We start from the raw sequence: 19,757 nt of genomic DNA, 5'->3' as shown, positions 1-19,757 counted from the left end.
ATAAAGTTACAGGTTGTGACTAGGTTGCCCCTAACTCTTCTCTTTTATAAGGGGTAAATTGAAAGCCTCTAGCCTCTCTCTGAAACTTAGCTACTTTAACTCTGGTAACATCTTTTTTGCTCTCATCTTCTGGTTCTTTGTGCTTCTTAGGTGCAGTGACCAAACCTGAGAAGCATATGCTAGCTTAGGTGTTACGTGGTTAAAGATAGCTTGCTAAATATTTCCTTATCCAAATACTCAAAGGCTAGTTTGATATTTGCCAGTCTTGATGGCTAAAAGGGTATAACTGTCAGAAGTGCTGACAGAGTTGGGGATGGAGGGATGAAATGAAAGACACTTTGAGTGTCTGGAGCCTGAACATGTGGGAGTGTGTAAGGCTTGCAGGAAATAGAGCAAATTGGAGCAATGTGGCACACTGAGGGTAATGTGTTATCAATGAGATGACCCTGGGCACATGAAGCAGTCAGGGAAACTACGGAAAGGTACATGGGGTCTGGTTGTGGATGGGGGCTCTGCCTTTATTGCATAATTCATGAGAGCTAAAAAATGTATGTCAGTAACTGAGGCCATTTCTTTGTCTGTTCTTGGTGCTACTTCACGAATGTAAGAAACAATTAATAAGCATAAAAAAAATCAATCAAGGAATAAGAAACACATTTCTCCCTCATTCTTAGCCTCAATTTTATTCAGTCATATGAAACAGCTCAAAATGTTATGACAATTCATAATAAAAATCACATATGACTTAAGCCCTGAATTTCAATCTGAACTCGTGTCCAGTTTCCACAACTGCAAATGGACAGCAGCATCAGAGACACTGGAGCATGAGTAAAACAAAAACGATCATCACAGCACAATAATATATTTTTTGTCACTAAAGTCTAAAGTGTAAATCAACCTTACTTTGTTACCATTAAAACTGCTGATGGCACCAGACCTGGAAAAATCGAGGATTATGTTAGTAACTAAAGATCAATCACTGAATGTAAATTCTATGCAAAACATCTAATGTCAGTTTGGCTTTGCCTAAATTTCTGCATTATTCAAAAGCAGGAGACATATATCAAAAATACTTCCAATGACAAGCAGTACTATACGGGAGGTGAAAGTTTTGCCCTTTCTTCTACTGCTGATATTTTCATATTATTTTGCAGGTGACTAACCAGTCAGTAAACCAACACATTCCTTGCTTTATCCATCAACCCTATCATATATGGTACTAAAAGCAAGGAGACTAAATTGGAGGTGGAACGATGGAGTGAAAAAGATTTTGAGCGATCAGGGCCTGAACATACAAGAGGGTGAGAGGTGTGCAAGGAACAGAGTGAATTGGAACAATATGGTATATCAGGGTCGACGTGTTGTCAGTGGATTGAACCAGGGCATGTGAAATGTCTGGGAGTAAACCATGGAAAGGTCTGATGGGCATGGATGAGGATAGGAAGCTCTGGTTTTGGTGCATTACACATGACAGGTAGAGACTGAATATGAACAAAGGTGGCCTTTTTTTGTCTGATTTCCTGGCATTACCTTGCTGAAGCAGGGGGTAGTGATGCCGTTTCCTGTGGGGCGGGGTGGCGCTGGGAATGAACGAGGGCAAGCAAGTATGAATATGTACATGTGCTGTATATGTCTGTGTATGTATATGTGTATATGTTGATATGCATATGTACGTGTATGGGCATTTCAGTATATATATATGTACATGATTGGATGAGTCGTTCTTTGTCTGTTTCTTGGTGCTACCTTGCTAACATGGGAAAGGGCAATCAAGTATAACAAAATATGAATAACATAATGTATATGTGTGTATGTATGTAAATACATATATGTACATGTATGTGCATATATGTGCATGCCAGTGGATGTGTCTTTCTTTGTTTGTATCCTGATGCTACCTTGTTAATGCAGGAAACAGAGATCAATAGAGAGAGATCAAGAGAGAGTGTCTGTGTAAGTCCATGATCCACTACAAGGTCCCACAGATCTTTTCATGGTTCACTAACTACCTCATATGTTCTCGTTCATGTGACTGAATGCATGCTGTCTCGCTGTAACCCACATTGCTCCAATACACTAATAATAAGTTCTATGCCTTGCATGCTTCACACCCTCCAGCATGTTCAGGGTCCAATCCTTCAAAGCATCTTTCCCCCTCCTCCTTGGTTTCCTCTTTTCTTAGTTCCTTCCACTTCTGACATGTAGAAACTTGTTAACATACCTAAAACATCCAAAGGCTTATCCATATCTTCATCAGAAAATATCTTGCGTGGAAATGAAGTAGATAGTTTGAATGGGGCATCTGCAGGAAGTTCATCCTGATGATTAAGGCTTATCCAAAGACGCACTGCTGACAGAGACTCCTTAGCCTTGAACTCTTGCACAAGGGGTGTACCACTTGGCAGACGAATCTAAAAAGGATGCGATGAAATGAATAATTAACAATTTCAAACAAATCGATAATATTGCACAATTATTTTGCAAAGCAAATAACTGGAAACTAAAGCTAATAACTTATGTGTAATTCAGCACCATTTTCAAACTTCATTTAGATAAGTAAAATGAGTATCTAATTAAGTCTAACACAGTCCCATAAAATTTACGAAGCTATCGATTGGGAACTATTGACATATGTACATAAATGTACTTATTAGGGTAGTAGCCGAGACAGAAAATGAAAAACAAGGCAATTCCAGCCAGCACCCACTTGAAGTCTGGTTGTGGAGTATTCCTTCTTTTGGGCTGGCTGTGCAACGGCAGCTGGCTGAGATTTGGGAAGGGAAACAGAAGTCTGTGATCCACCTTCTCCTTTGTTGGCAAACTTTTCTTTCCTTGCCTGCTTGTCTCGCTCAATCTGCTCCTTTACTCTTTGGCGGGCAAGTTTGTCTTCTAGTTTTTCCTTCCTGCGTTCTTCTGCAATGCGTTTCATCTCTTGTTCCTGTTGGCTGAGAATGAAGAAAAAACAAAAACATTGAGAAAACTATCAAAAAAAGTGGAAAAGAAAAATAATTCTTATCTCATCTTTGGAAAGTGGCTACCCTCATATGAATAGAATAAGCTAACTAATGGACCTATACCATAAAATGACCTATCCTCAACACATTATATCAGAAGACTATGTGGTAATTATGAAAACCCCCTCTCATAATGATTTTCAAAGACAGGCATGTTTGGATACCTTATCATACGTCCTTTCAAAATCTGCTTTTCTACCAAAAAATATTGGAGTAAAATAATATCCTAGACAAAATATGGGCTGTGTACATTTCAAAGCCCTAAAATATATAATATATTAAGACAAAATGATAAAAAAAAGTTGGTGATGTATCTGACATCGTTATATATCATTTTGCTTATGTATATGATCCAGTGAATGATATTTAGTTGGAAGAGATGTTTAATAAGTTTGAAACAATAAACATCATTAAAATATAACTTGGTTATTACTATCATCAATATGTTCAATAAGTATTGTTAATCACTCTCTTAAGTATGTTACTGGCCGTGAATGTTTGGCTGACTGATCTGTACTCTTTTGGCAAAGTTTAAATCCCTTTTGTTTAATGAGTTATGTGGAGTTATTCATCTACGTTGAACTGGTGATTGTTTTGTCTCACCAGTGCCGAGAGGTTTGGCTTCCGTCTTCTTTGTCTTTTTAAGGATTTCGCTTTTTCACCTGATCTTGAACCAAGCTTAGGTGTTTTTGGGGTTGGAAATAATCCACACATGCACTTCCTCCATAATATGACCCCATCTAAAGAATGGCTCTCCCCTTTTTGCCAAGATGTTGTATGACATATCTGTCCTTTTCCTATTCATCCAGCAGGGCATTGTTGAAGCACTGCCTGCTTCATGTACCTGACAGGAATGTCTTCCAGTCTCACATGACTTTGGCCTTGATTCCTTGCTCTCTTAATCCCCTTAACTGGCAAGGGAGGTAGGAAAGTCAAGATGGTGTACTTCAGGTAGCTGTTTAAAGACATTGCTATAGAGCACTACAATGATGGAGGTTTTAATGCCATGTCTAAGCCTTTGTATTATGTGTATCATCTTCCAAGAAAAGTGTCTGCTTTGACTTGTTTGTCTTTACAAGGGCTCAATCAGCTGTAGCCCTTGCTTGTCTTTATGAGGGTTCCATTACCTGTAGCCAATGCCCAAAGTACGACCCATCAAGAAGCCCATGCTGATACAATGTTCCAAGGAAAAAGGACAAGTTGGCAATGCACATTTCCAGCTATGGTTTGCAAAGTCTTCTTGGAGTGCCCTGTGACTTTAGCAAATTTGATGAGCTTTGCAAATGTCTTGTGACTGAGCTTCTAAATTGGTGTATCAAAGCATTTTGAGCTTCTAAATTGGTGTATTAAAGTGTTTTGATTTTTTCAACGTGTCATTCTTGGATAAAAGGGCTGTAAACTTCCTTTCCCATTTTGCTTTCAACTTCAAATGGTTGATGAAGTTGTTAGATAAAAATGTGTTCATGGTCCATTATTTTCCAGTAAACTTTGCAATCAAACATTACAGAAATCATACTGCTGCAATGCTCAATTGTGAGTCATCCTTTATTACAACATTCTAAAATATGAAAATAAAAAGCACTGGCTACAACTGCATACCAACAGTAATCTTCTGCCATAAAAATCTTTTTAACAAGAAGTTAGTTTTGATGCTTTTTGCTGTCCTGAACAGGATGGACATCATCTTTCAATTAATATAATTTCCTGGGCCTTACATCTCTGAAAAATAAATGGTCCAATATTATAATAACATTTGTTTGTATAGCTTATTCATCCATTTTTTTTTGAATCAGTGAATGTGCTACATAGCCTCTACTTTATGTATGATATTTCTCATTACAACAGTATTTTTTTTGGCATATACGTATACTCTGAAAGGACACAGTGTAAAAGTATCCAAAACTGATCGTCTTCAATTTTTGTTTATTACCTAGCCTACAAACTACATCCTTCAAAAGACAGAAAACCAACACATCAGGAAGCTGTAAGCACTAGAACACCCTTTATGTTTTTTCTTTTATTCAAATCAAAACAAGCTAATATATAAAGATGTCCTATGTATAGTTCCACTTTCTACATGCCTTAAAGTTCTTAACAATTTCTTAATCAGAAATATCTAGCAAACTGAATCCAAGAAAAAGGCATGACACAAACAAAACTAATTTACAAGTTGTTAAACCACATGTCCACACATATAATTTCTATGAAAAAAGACAAACCTGCGCTTTCTCTCAGCTATTTCTTGACCCATCTGAATACGTTTCTTCTCACGTTCCCAGGCTTCCTTCTCTTCCAGTTGTTCTCTCTCCTTCCTTCGTTGCCTGATTTTGTCTTCTAACTCCTTCTTCTGCCAGTGAAGTATGGGACATTTCAAAGAAAATCCTTGATTATGAATACCTTAAAATGAATTAATTCACAGTAAGCCACTTCCAAATGTAGCAAATCCCTAAACTGATACTGATAACATTTTCCTATGCTTCAAACTTTGCTGCACGAAAGATTTAAATGTTAAATACTGTGGCTGCTCCATTACTATCATTCAAGTCTGATGATGATAAGAGCTCACTTTAAACACTCTTCAAACATAACTCCTCATCATAGAATCTCTCTAGTTTTAATATCAATATCTCCAAACATTAACTTAATGCTAACAAGTCTGTCAAACATAACTATACTCTAAATTCTATTTCCAAATTCTCACTCCTCCTGTTTCTCCCTTTTCATGCAATGGACTCATTCTCTATTTCATAACTCACCCTCACTCTTCATTTTGTTCATTCTCTTATTTTCATATACATGCCACTGGTAGTTCCATTCCCTACACTTCATCTACAGTTTTCATGTCAAGATATCTTTATCATTGAATAGCATTTCACTCTATTATTTCAACAATCAATTTTATTTTTTCTATAGCTACTGCTCTGAAACACTCATTCACCAGCTGACTCCTCTGATTCCTTCTAAATTTGTTTAAAATCTGACTGATGGTGTCATATGAGTTGGCCATCAAAGTCTGTCAGAAAGTTGAAGAGCTTGATAATTTTTCTGTTAAGCTAAAATCTATTGGGTTGAAATATCTTTAAATTTATTGATATCCAATAATGTGTTCACAAGAAAATTTTCTGTCTTTTCTTTCATACCTACTGGCCATTTACCACCTCTGTGAGGTAGTATTAGCTACAGATGACTTAGCCTTACATGATACATACTTGTTTACCTCCTTCTTGTATCTTTTCGAAAGTAATAATACAGAAGGAAAGGATTCCCCTCACCCAATTTAGTCACATATGATACACAAAAGACAAGTGGGTAGCATTCTTTCTCTCCTATCCCCAGTGATAAAAACATTCTTTATCAAAATAACGCTGAACTACTAACCACACAAAAACTGTTTATAATCCTGCCATACATTAGCAGGGTTCTATTTCTGAAACAGTCACACTTCCACGAGTCTTGTTTTTGTGTTTTTAATTTGATCTATACATTTTCATAAGCCAAAGTGTTTTGTCTTTTTATAACTTTTCTCCATTAATCTTTGGGCCTGTTCCTGAAAAAGAAAAAGTACTTACCTACCTTCTTTTTTTCTTTTAAACTATTCGCCATTTCCCGCGTTAGCGAGGTAGCGTTAAGAACAGAGGACTGGGCCTTTTTTGGAATATCCTCACCTGGCCCCCTCTGTTCCTTCTTTTGGAAAATGAAAAAAAAAAAAAAAAAAAAAAACGAGAGGGGAGGATTTCCAGCCCCCCGCTCCCTCCCCTTTTAGTCGCCTTCTACAACATGCAGGGAATACGTGGGAAGTATTCTTAATCCCCTATACCTATGTGTACTAATAATGTAGGGTCAACATGAAGCACTCATCATATGTTTATCTTGATATATAAAATGGATAAGAATACATTCAGAATAAATAAATCAGGAGAGAGAGAGAGAGAGAGAGAGAGAGAGAGAGAGAGAGAGAGAGAGAGAGAGAGAGAGAGAGAGAGAGAGAGAGAGAGAGAGAGAGAGAGAGAGAGAGAGAGAGAGAGAGAGAGAGAGAGAGAGAGAGAGAGAGAGAGAGAGAGAGAGAGAGAGATGCAAATACTCAACCAACTTTCTGCCTTTTCTCTTCCTCTGTCAGTGGTTTCTTTTCTTCAGTTGATTCTGAAAAACTTGAATGGCCGGATTTAACTGCATGAAATTCTACTTCCTCTGATGTCCTGAACAACTTGCCACACCTGAAAAACTTTTATGCTTAAAAATAATCACCTTTAAGAATGTGTAAGTATAAGCACTATCTACATACATAGATTCCAGTAATAATCAACATACATCCTTCCCCAGCCTCTGCTCAGGTTCACATTGCATGGTTTCCAATCTTCAATAGTATATTTTTCAACACCAACAGTCATTCAGCATAAAGGTGTCTACATGTGCATCACATTCACATCCCATTCCCAATCCCAAACTGGAAGCCAGTCAAGCCTAGATTTGGCCAAGTTTTCTTATTGTCTCACTTGTTTTTCTAAATCTAACTGATTGTTCTATTCTGTGTGGTTTGCAGCAAAGATATATGTGGTATAGAGAGGGTGGATGACCAGGTAGGTGAGGCATAGTTTAAAGTTGAACAGATAAGTTGTTTGTAGAGGTGAATGGGATTCTTTTTCTTGTCCAAATCTGGCACCAGGCAGTGTTCCAAGATATCTAATTTGTTGCACTGTGTTGATGCTTGTGGTGTGAGGAGAGAAAGTCATGCGTATTGTATGTGATGCTCAGATTAGTTGGTGTTTTTCCAAGTGGTAATGACCGGCCAATCAAGGTGACAAGAGGGTGCAGATCAGATCTGTGTCTGTCTGGGTTAAAATAATTTCTAAGGACTTCTGTGGATGTGCAGACATTATGTTCTGGGTGAGCCACTTTTCAAGTGCGTAATGTAGTGTTGCATTTCTGTTGTTGCTTCCGTGATGTCAGAGTGCTGTGATGTGACTGAAAGGTCCTCTGCACATCAGAGAACTATCACATCATGGTTTGCAAGAGGTAATGGGAGGTCATGTAGGAAGAGATACAAGCACACATACACAGATGTGTGTGATTGAATTCTTTTTACTTAATTCTGAATGCATATCAAAAACAAACAAACAAACAATGGTGCTTACTCATCGCATTTAATGGACTTGGCTTCCTCTGCTGTCTGATCCTTCTTCTCTTCATCCTTTTCTCCTTCAGCATCCACTGGCTCTTCTGCATCTCCACTCCCTTCAACTGCTTCAGTTTCCATTTTCTCCTCTTCTGAACCTAACAATGATACAAAAAGTAATACCAAAATCTAAACTAAGGAAAAACTGAAGAATTACAAAAGGGGCAATACATATTACATAAAACTTTTCACAAAGTCAGGTGACTTAGAGTTCTGTCTGTACCAAATCTGCCAGTTCCACACTCCAAAACAGGTATATTCTTTTTTTTTTTAAATTTTCCAAAAGAAGGAACAGAGAAGGGGGCCAAGTGAGGATATTCCCTCTAAGGCTCAGACCTCTGTTCTTAATGCTATCTTGCTAACGAAGGAAATGGCAAATATGCATGAAAATACATAGATATTTTTCTATACATATCCACCATCTCCCACATTAGCGAGGTAGTGTTAAGAACAAAGGACTGAGCCTTTACAGGTAAAATCCTCACTTGGCCCCGTTCTCTGTTCCTTCTCTTGGAAAAGTAAAAAGTATAGGGGAATATTTCCAACCCCCCCTGCTCCCTTCCCTTTTAGTCACCTTCTACAACACTCAGGGAATATATCCTTTGCACAAAGGCAAAGGGGATAAAGGTGAGTGTTCAAATTACAGGGGTATAAGTTTGTTGAGTATTCCTGGGAAATTATATGGGAGGGTCTTGATCGAGAGGGTAAAGGCAAGTACAGAGCTCAGATTGGGGAGGAGCAATGTGGTTTCAGACGTGGTAGAGGATGTGTGGATCAGAAGTTTGCTTTGAAGAATACATGTGAGAAATACTTAGAAAAACACATGGATTTGTATGTAGCATTTATGGATCTGCAGAAGGCATATGATAGGGTTGATAGAGATGCTTTGTGGGAGGTGTTAAGAGTATATGCTGTGGGAGGTAAGTTGCTAGAAAAAAAAAAAAAAAAAAAAAAAAAAAATATATACATAAGTATACTTATGTAAGTAGGAGAGATGGCCACAGAGCGTTATTGGATTACGTGTTAATTGACAGGCGTGCGAAAGAGAGACTTTTGGATGTTAATGTGCTGAGAGGTGCAACTGGAGGGATGTCTGATCATTATCTTGTGGAGGCTAAGGTGAAGATTTGTATGGGTTTTCAGAAAAGAAGAGTGAATGTTGGGGTGAAGAGGGTGGTGAGAGTAAGTGAGCTTGAGAATGAGACCTGTGTGAGGAAGTACCAGGAGAGACTGAGTACAGAATGGAAAAAGGTGAGAACAATGGAAGTAAGGGGAGTGGGGGAGGAATGGGATGTATTTAGGGAATCAGTGATGGATTGCGCAAAAGATGCTTGTGGCATGAGAAGAGTGGGAGGTGGGTTGATTAGAAAGGGTAGTGAGTGGTGGGATGAAGAAGTAAGAGTATTAGTGAAAGAGAAGAGAGAGGCATTTGGACGATTTTTGCAGGGAAAAAATGCAATTGAGTGGGAGATGTATAAAAGAAAGAGACAGGAGGTCAAGAGAAAGGTGCAAGAGGTGAAAAAAAGGGCAAATGAGAGTTGGGGTGAGAGAGTATCATTAAATTTTAGGGAGAATAAAAAGATGTTCTGGAAGGAGGTAAATAAAGTGCGTAAGACAAGGGAGCAAATGGGAACTTCAGTGAAGGGCGCAAATGGGGAGGTGATAACAAGTAGTGGTGATGTGAGAAGGAGATGGAGTGAGTATTTTGAAGGTTTGTTGAATGTGTTTGATGATAGAGTGGCAGATATAGGGTGTTTTGGTCGAGGTGGTGTGCAAAGTGAGAGGGTTAGGGAAAATGGTTTGGTAAACAGAGAAGAGGTAGTGAAAGCTTTGAGGAAGATGAAAGCCGGCAAGGCAGCAGGTTTGGATGGTATTGCAGTGGAATTTATTAAAAAAGGGGGATGACTGTATTATTGACTGGTTGGTAAGGTTATTTAATGTATGTATGACTCATGGTGAGGTGCCTGAGGATTGGCGGAATGCGTGCATAGTGCCATTGTATAAAGGCAAAGGGGATAAGAGTGAGTGCTCAAATTACAGAGGTATAAGTTTGTTGAGTATTCCTGGTATATTATATGGGAGGGTATTGATTGAGAGGGTGAAGGCATGTACAGAGCATCAGATTGGGGAAGAGCAGTGTGGTTTCAGAAGTGGTAGAGGATGTGTGGATCAGGTGTTTGCTTTGAAGAATGTATGTGAGAAATACTTAGAAAAGCAAATGGATTTGTATGTAGCATTTATGGATCTGGAGAAGGCATATGATAGAGTTGATAGAGATGCTCTGTGGAAGGTATTAAGAATATATGGTGTGGGAGGAAAGTTGTTAGAAAAAAAAAAAAAATGCATGAAAATACATAGATATTTTTCTATACATATCCACCATCTCCCACATTAGCGAGGTAGTGTTAAGAACAAAGGACTGAGCCTTTACAGGTAAAATCCTCACTTGGCCCCGTTCTCTGTTCCTTCTTTTGGAAAATGAAAAAAAAAAAAAATGCATGAAAATACATAGATATTTTTCTATACATATCCACCATCTCCCACATTAGCGAGGTAGTGTTAAGAACAAAGGACTGAGCCTTTACAGGTAAAATCCTCACTTGGCCCCGTTCTCTGTTCCTTCTCTTGGAAAAGTAAAAAGTATAGGGGAATATTTCCAACCCCCCCTGCTCCCTTCCCTTTTAGTCGCCTTCTACAACACTCAGGGAATATATCCTTTGCACAAAGGCAAAGGGGATAAAGGTGAGTGTTCAAATTACAGGGGTATAAGTTTGTTGAGTATTCCTGGGAAATTATATGGGAGGGTCTTGATCGAGAGGGTAAAGGCAAGTACAGAGCTCAGATTGGGGAGGAGCAATGTGGTTTCAGAAGTGGTAGAGGATGTGTGGATCAGAAGTTTGCTTTGAAGAATACATGTGAGAAATACTTAGAAAAACACATGGATTTGTATGTAGCATTTATGGATCTGCAGAAGGCATATGATAGGGTTGATAGAGATGCTTTGTGGGAGGTGTTAAGAGTATATGCTGTGGGAGGTAAGTTGCTAGAAAAAAAAAAAAAATGCATGAAAATACATAGATATTTTTCTATACATATCCACCATCTCCCACATTAGCGAGGTAGTGTTAAGAACAAAGGACTGAGCCTTTACAGGTAAAATCCTCACTTGGCCCCGTTCTCTGTTCCTTCTTTTGGAAAATGAAAAAAAAAAAAAATGCATGAAAATACATAGATATTTTTCTATACATATCCACCATCTCCCACATTAGCGAGGTAGTGTTAAGAACAAAGGACTGAGCCTTTACAGGTAAAATCCTCACTTGGCCCCGTTCTCTGTTCCTTCTTTTGGAAAATGAAAAAAAAAAAAAAATGCATGAAAATACATAGATATTTTTCTATACATATCCACCATCTCCCACATTAGCGAGGTAGTGTTAAGAACAAAGGACTGAGCCTTTACAGGTAAAATCCTCACTTGGCCCCGTTCTCTGTTCCTTCTTTTGGAAAATGAAAAAAAAAAAAAAAATGCATGAAAATACATAGATATTTTTCTATACATATCCACCATCTCCCACATTAGCGAGGTAGTGTTAAGAACAAAGGACTGAGCCTTTACAGGTAAAATCCTCACTTGGCCCCGTTCTCTGTTCCTTCTTTTGGAAAATGAAAAAAAAAAAAAAAATTAAAAAAAAAAAAAAATGCATGAAAATACATAGATATTTTTCTATACATATCCACCATCTCCCACATTAGCGAGGTAGTGTTAAGAACAAAGGACTGAGCCTTTACAGGTAAAATCCTCACTTGGCCCCGTTCTCTGTTCCTTCTTTTGGAAAATGAAAAAAAAAAAAAATGCATGAAAATACATAGATATTTTTCTATACATATCCACCATCTCCCACATTAGCGAGGTAGTGTTAAGAACAAAGGACTGAGCCTTTACAGGTAAAATCCTCACTTGGCCCCGTTCTCTGTTCCTTCTTTTGGAAAATGAAAAAAAAAAAAAAACAACACAAAAAAAAAAAAAAAAGAAAAAATATATATATTTTTTTATTATACTTTCCTCCACACCATATATTCTTAATACCTTCCACAGAGCATCTCTATCAACTCTATCATATGCCTTCTCCAGATCCATAAATGCTACATACAAATCCATTTGCTTTTCTAAGTATTTCTCACATACATTCTTCAAAGCAAACACCTGATCCACACATCCTCTACCACTTCTGAAACCACACTGCTCTTCCCCAATCTGATGCTCTGTACATGCCTTCACCCTCTCAATCAATACCCTCCCATATAATTTACCAGGAATACTCAACAAACTTATACCTCTGTAATTTGAGCACTCACTCTTATCCCCTTTGCCTTTGTACAATGGCACTATGCACGCATTCCGCCAATCCTCAGGCACCTCACCATGAGTCATACATACATTAAATAACCTTACCAACCAGTCAACAATACAGTCACCCCCTTTTTTAATAAATTCCACTGCAATACCATCCAAACCTGCTGCCTTGCCGGCTTTCATCTTCCGCAAAGCTTTCACTACCTCTTCTCTGTTTACCAAATCATTTTCCCTAACCCTCTCACTTTGCACACCACCTCGACCAAAACTCCCTATATCTGCCACTCTATCATCAAACACATTCAACAAACCTTCAAAATACTCACTCCATCTCCTTCTCACATCACCACTACTTGTTATCACCTCCCCACTTGCGCCCTTCACCGAAGTTCCCATTTGCTCCCTTGTCTTACGCACTTTATTTACCTCCTTCCAGAACATCTTTTTATTCTCCCTAAAATTTAATGATACTCTCTGACCCCAACTCTCATTTGCCCTTTTTTTCACCTCTTGCACCTTTCTCTTGACCTCCTGTCTCTTTCTTTTATACATCTCCCACTCAATTGCATTTTTTCCCTGCAAAAATCGTCCAAATGCCTCTCTCTTCTCTTTCACTAATACTCTTACTTCTTCATCCCACCACTCACTACCCTTTCTAATCAACCCACCTCCCACTCTTCTCATGCCACAAGCATCTTTTGCGCAATCCATCACTGATTCCCTAAATACATCCCATTCCTCCCCCACTCCCCTTACTTCCATTGTTCTCACCTTTTTCCATTCTGTACTCAGTCTCTCCTGGTACTTCCTCACACAGGTCTCATTCTCAAGCTCACTTACTCTCACCACCCTCTTCACCCCAACATTCACTCTTCTTTTCTGAAAACCCATACAAATCTTCACCTTAGCCTCCACAAGATAATGATCAGACATCCCTCCAGTTGCACCTCTCAGCACATTAACATCCAAAAGTCTCTCTCGCACGCCTGTCAATTAACACGTAATCCAATAACACTCTCTGGCCATCTCTCCTACTTACATAAGTATACTTATGTATATCTCGCTTTTTAAACCAGGTATTCCCAATCATCAGTCCTTTTTCAGCACATAAATCTACAAGCTCTTCACCATTTCCATTTACAACACTGAACACCCCATGTATACCAATTATATATATATATATATATATATATATATATATATATATATATATATATATATATATATATATATATTTCATCTTTTTAAAAATCATACTTAAACGTGGAAAAGATGGGAAAAATGTTACATAAAAAAGGTTATAAAGAAATGAGGGGAAAAAAATCTTCAAACTGTAAATGGCAAACTGCATCTAAAACATGCCTGGATACCATAATATATAGTGACTCACCTACAGTGTGCCCAGCTTCCCCTTCAGTAGGTGGCTCATTAATTCCTGGGTCATCAGCATGAGCAAGAAGCCATTCCATTGCCAATTCTACACCCCCACCTCCAGTTACTGCTAGAGCCTTCTTTCTGCAATATCAGACATATATTGTTGACAGTACTGCTTAAACCAAACTAAAGCATAAAACGCAACTTTCCTCAGTGAAGATGACTTATGCATCTTATGTCAATAAGTTATCTCAATACTGATAAAATTCTGAATAAAAGTTTGAAGAAAACTAGTGAGTTCACATATCGTCTAAGTTTCTTGCTTCAAAATTGTGTGGGTATATGCATGTAAGTAAGCATAAATTATGTCCAGAACCATGTTTGTGGTCACTTGACAAATGGCTTTGGTCACCCAACCCTTTGATGACCCAAATCCTGTTTTAGGAGATCACATTTCTTAACTGACCTTTCTGCCTGACCCTCAGCTGATAGGGTCAGGCACCCTATATATATAAAATATATATATATAAAATCATTTATTTATCTATTCTGCTTTGTCGCTGTCTCCCGCGTTTGTGAGGTAGCACAAGGAAACAGACGAAAGAAATGGCCCAACCCACCCCTATACACATGTATATACATACACGTCCACCCACGCAAATATACACACCTATACATCTCAATGCACACATATATATATACACACACAGACATACACACATATACACATGTACAAAATTCACACTGTCTGCCTTTATTTATTCCCATCGCCACCTAGCCACACATGGAATAACAGCCCCATCCCCCCTCATGTGTGCGAGGTAGCGCTAGGAAAAGACAACAAAGGCCCCATTCATTCACACTCAGTCTCTAGCTGTCATGTAATAATGCCCGAAATATATATATAAAATAAAATGAAAAAAAAAATATATATTAGTTTATTATACTTTGCCACTGTCTCCCGCGTTAGCGAGGTAGCGCAAGGAAACAGACAAAAGAATGGCCCAACCCACCCACATGCACATGTATATACATACATGTCCACACACGCACATATACATACCTATACATCTCAACTTATCCATATATTTACACACACAGACATATACATATACACACATGTACATAATTCATACTGTCTGCCCTTATTCATTCCTGTCACCACCCTGCCATACATGAAATGAAAACCCCCTCCCCCCGCATGTGCGCGAGGTAGAGCTAAGAAAAGACAACAAAGGCCACACCACATTCATTCACACTCAGCCTCTAGCTGTCATGTATAATGCACCTAAACCACAGCTCCCTTTCCACATCCAGGCCCCACAAAACTTTCCATGGTTTACCCCAGACGCTTCACGTGCCCTGGTTCAATCCACTGACAGCTCATCAACCCCGGTATACCACATAGTTCCAATTCACTCTATTTCTTGCACGCCTTTCACCCTCCGGCATGTTCAGGCCCCAATCACTCAGAATCTTTTTCACTCCATCTTTCCAATTCCAACTGGGTCTCCCACTTCTCCTCGTTCCCTCCCTCCTCTGACACATATATCCTCTTTGTCAATCTTTCCTCACTCATTCTCTTCAGGTGACCAAACCATTTCAAAGCACCCTCTTCTGCTCTCTCAACCACTCTTTTTATTACCACACATCTCTCACCCTTTCATTACTTACTCGATCAAACCACCTCACACCACATACTGTCCTCAAACATCTCATTTCCAACACATCCACCCTCCTCCGCACAACTCTATATATAGCCCACGCCTCGCAACCATATAAAATTGTTGGAACCACTATTCCTTCAAACATACCCATTTTTGCTTTCCAAGATAACATTCTTGACTTCCACACGTTTTTCAACACTCCCAGGAAAACAGACAAAAAAGGCCACATTTGTTCACACTCAAGTCTTTAGGTGTCATGTGTATTGCACTGAAACCACAGATCCATTTCCACATCCATGTGCATGTGTGTTTTCCTAAACTCTGTTTCCTTAAGGTTACTCCACAAGTGGAAAGCCACCCTTAGTAAGGCTGTATCACTAGGTCTACAGTCTAATTAAAAAGAGCAACCTGGACAGTAAGACGACTGAAACAAGTAAGACATGAGGAAAGATAGAGAAAGCTAAAGCTCTGCAATTGACAAAAAAGAAGGCTAAGATTTAACAGTTGTTGCTAAAGTAATGAAAGGCATAAAAGGAAATGCTAAGAGAAACCTTTCTGATATAAGACTAAAAGAAACTACAAGAACACAATGATACAAAATATTGTAGTAAAGGGCAATGACTGTACTAAATATCTGAATATCTGAAAGGAGAGTACGGTGGAGGATGACACTGTAAGCATACTATATGGAAGATTAGAGAAAGAATAAACACCAAGCATCTAATCTTGAACTCATGTAAACCAAACTATTTCTGGATTCAAGGACTTTTCCTAATGAAGGAAAGCTTTTGCATATATCAAGATGGTAGTAAAATTCCAGTCAAGGGGTACCACAAAAACAATCTATGGATCAGGAAGAAATACATATCATTAGACCTTATACACTTATTAGAAGTGATTTAGAGTAGGGCAGTATGACTTTTTAACCTATAAAAACAAATGTTTCTTCTTTCATACATGTCTGCAGTTTTCTATGTTAGGAAGGTAGTGCCAGGAACAGATGAAGAAAGGCTGTATTCACTCATAAACATTCTCTAGCTGTTATGACAGCATATATATATATATTCATCTTTTTTCAAACACATTTGCCAAATCCCACATTAGCGAGGTAGCGTTAAGAACAGAGGACTGAGACTTAGAGGGAACATCTTCACATGGCCCCCTTCTGTTTCTTCTTTTGGAAAACTAAAAATGGGAAGTGAGGATTTCTAGCCCCCTGCTCCCTCCCCTTTTAATCGTCTTCTGTGACACTCAAGGAACAAGTGGGAAGGTCTATAATGATTAAGGAAAATAGTGTAAAAGTAGTTAAGGATACATTACTAGATATCAAAAGAACCCATTAAAACATCACTGAACCTAGCGAGCTAAAGTTATCTTATTTCAATGTTATTTGAAAAATGTCTTATGGTGCTTCTGCCTTTCGCTACTGGAAAGGTTATTCACGATTGAGTTTGTTGTCCATTTACTTTTTCTCACTGCATGCAACCAATACAGAAGAAGAAAGATGAGGACAATGCTCCTGATATATCTTGATGCTAATATCAAAAACTAAAATAATCTTAGCTCCAAGATGAAGTTAAATGAGGTTTTTCATAAGTTATTACGATTTCTAGTACTACTATCATACGGAAATTAATCACTTATTTCTGTCCACAATTTCCTTGGCCATGATGGACCATCCTCACAGTCAATCATTATACAGGAAGATGGAAATAATGCTCCAAATCATGCTACCCAAGTCTAAATCACATTTACTGAAGAGTACAGAATGGCATCTCTAAACGTGAGCTTCATCCTATTTGTACAAATATCAGTTCTGAAGACTAAGCAGATCAATATAAACTGCACTAAGTCTGGGGTTACAGGGGGGGACTATCATTGTAACAAGCAAAGCAGAGCAGGGTTATTAAAACAGCAACTCCAATCAACCTTACCTAAACCCCAAATGGGAGCTCCACCCTCGGCTTCCTGATCCTAATCTAACTTACAGTTACCCTGAGGTGGCACAAGGAAAAATAATTTCATGAATACCGAAGTTGGCAAAATGTACACAAAGAAAAATAGTCTCATCATATTCACATGAAAAGCTGTGACACAGAAAAAAAAATGGTCATTAGAGCATTAAAATAATGAAACAGCAGTGTTATGAAACGTCTTGCATTTAATAAGGTGATATACTACACCCAATGATGAAGCCTCCAGCACAATCATGTACTGCTCTAATTTCAACACCACATATCTAACAGCCAGGATGGTACCCGTTATGGTGATGGTACTAGTAATATATACGAGGTTTCTAAGTTGTAAGGGCTTGACACCAATCAAGCATTATGGTGAAACATATAATCGTATCACAACCACTTGTGCCATCACCTTGTCATATATTGATCACAATCCAAATCAATGTATATTTAACTTACACACTGTTCTCCGAGAACCCCATCTCCATCAATGTCTGCAAAGCTGACATTCTGGCCACAACAACAGGTCTACGTCCAGATATATGGGTGTAAGAATGATGAAGACGGTAAGGTAAGGGGTGGATGGAGTAGCGTGTTTACGTCCTGTATGTGGCGAGTGTCGCGTCACCGTTGGTTCCTGAGCACCAGCCGTCCACCTGCCGCTTCCCGAGCATCACAAGCATATGACATCATCATCATGACCCTGACGTCACTGTTTCACACTCAGGAAACTGTAGTATATATATTGTAATTCTTTTTTTATTACAGACTCTCAGGTAATTCCCGATAGATTATTATCATCGACTCTATTCATGTTTATATGGATGGGATAACAAGGGTTTATAGGTGTGAACCTTTTGTTCGATTTGACTTTTGCAGATCTTCGGTCCCTAACCCCGACTCAAACGTACAGGATGGAGAATAAAATCATGCCAAATATCAGAACGAATTTCAAGCAGAAGTAAGCCAGGCAATTGATTTCAAGCCTCATTCTTTACATAGATGAATAAACCAGATCAAATATTTCCACAGTTTGAATTACCAACTGAAAAGACGCAGAGTTTGAATTACTAAGTGAAATGAAGCTTACTTTCGATTTACTTTGCCTTCACTCATGGCGTTTACTCTGTTATCCGATTACCTTTAACATTTTCCGTGTACGTACATGAACAGCATTTTATTAGTGTTGACACTGCTAACTTGCACCCAAGTTTGCCAATGCAAGAACAAGATCTTTTTTCCGTTTCCGATTATTCCCTCACGGATTTTCCTTTCCTAATATGTACCTTAGAATTATATGCATCGTCCATCTACTTTCTGAAGGTGACCCATCTGATGTTTCTGATTACTGAATGTTGATAGATAGGTTTTGATGATTATAGAACTTGTAGCTGAAAGGTATGGTATATCACATGCAATCATATGATTAGGCATCGTAGAATAATCAACATTACCAAAGGAATGATGGCATTTCTCTCGGGGTTTTAACTCCCGCTAAGAACCTTGGCGTTTTAGAATACTTTAACAACACAAAAAATAACTAACCAATTTTCGTTTGTCTGAAGAGTGATAATCGAAAGATCTGGCTGTTACACTTTCATTTTTTTACATCTGTTCATATGCAATATTGCTGTTTCCTGTGGGACTGGGTAGCGCCGGGAATGGATTGAAGGCAAGCATGAGTATATATATATATATATATGTGTGTGTGTGTGTGTGTGTGTGTGTGTGTGTGTGTGTGTGTGTGTGTCATTCTTCGTCTGCTTCTTGGCGCCACTTCTTGGATGCGGGAAATGGCGATCAAGTATAATAAACCATGGAAAGTTCTGTGGGGCCTGGATGTGGAAATGGAGCTGTGGTTTCGGTGCATTATTACATGACAGCTAGAGACTGAGTGTGAACGAATGGGGCCTTTGTTGTCTTTTCCTAGCGCTAACTCGCACAAATAAGGGGGGAGGGGGTTGTTATTCCATGTGTGGCGAGGTGGCGATGGGAATAAATAAAGGCAGACAGTATGAATTATGTACATGTGTATATATGTATATGTCTGTGTGTGTATATATATATATATATATATATATATATATATATATATATATATATATATATATATGTGTACATTGAGATGTATAGGTATGTATATTTGCGTGTGTGGACGTGTATGTATATACACGTGCATGTGGGTGGGTTGGGCCATTCTTTCGTCTGTTTCCT

The 19,757-nt window shown here is 38.4% G+C and overlaps 1 protein-coding gene across 2 annotated transcripts; it reads right to left on the bottom strand.

Annotated features, from left to right (window-relative positions):
- Positions 1 to 656: 656 nt before the first annotated feature.
- LOC139752692 (UBX domain-containing protein 1-like) lies at positions 657 to 18,207 on the bottom strand. Of its 2 annotated transcripts, XM_071668490.1 has the most exons (9): positions 18,003 to 18,202; positions 17,517 to 17,577; positions 13,932 to 14,056; positions 8,147 to 8,285; positions 7,105 to 7,228; positions 5,234 to 5,361; positions 2,708 to 2,945; positions 2,222 to 2,411; positions 657 to 937 (listed from the first exon to the last, which is right to left on the bottom strand). In XM_071668490.1, the coding sequence occupies exons 3-9, from the start codon at positions 14,008 to 14,010 to the stop codon at positions 900 to 902; spliced, it is 936 nt and encodes a 311-aa protein (XP_071524591.1). In that variant the 5' UTR covers positions 14,011 to 14,056; positions 17,517 to 17,577; positions 18,003 to 18,202; the 3' UTR covers positions 657 to 899. The 2 variants fall into 2 exon arrangements, with proteins under 2 accessions (XP_071524591.1, XP_071524590.1); XM_071668489.1 differs by lacking the exon at positions 17,517 to 17,577 and having other exon boundaries at positions 18,003 to 18,207.
- Positions 18,208 to 19,757: the final 1,550 nt, after the last annotated feature.

This window comes from Panulirus ornatus, chromosome 13, assembly GCF_036320965.1.
Source record: "Panulirus ornatus isolate Po-2019 chromosome 13, ASM3632096v1, whole genome shotgun sequence".
Taxonomy (NCBI): Eukaryota; Metazoa; Arthropoda; class Malacostraca; order Decapoda; family Palinuridae; genus Panulirus; species Panulirus ornatus.
The sequence above is the reverse complement of the archived record's forward strand: the minus strand, read 5'-3'. Positions and strand labels throughout refer to the sequence as shown.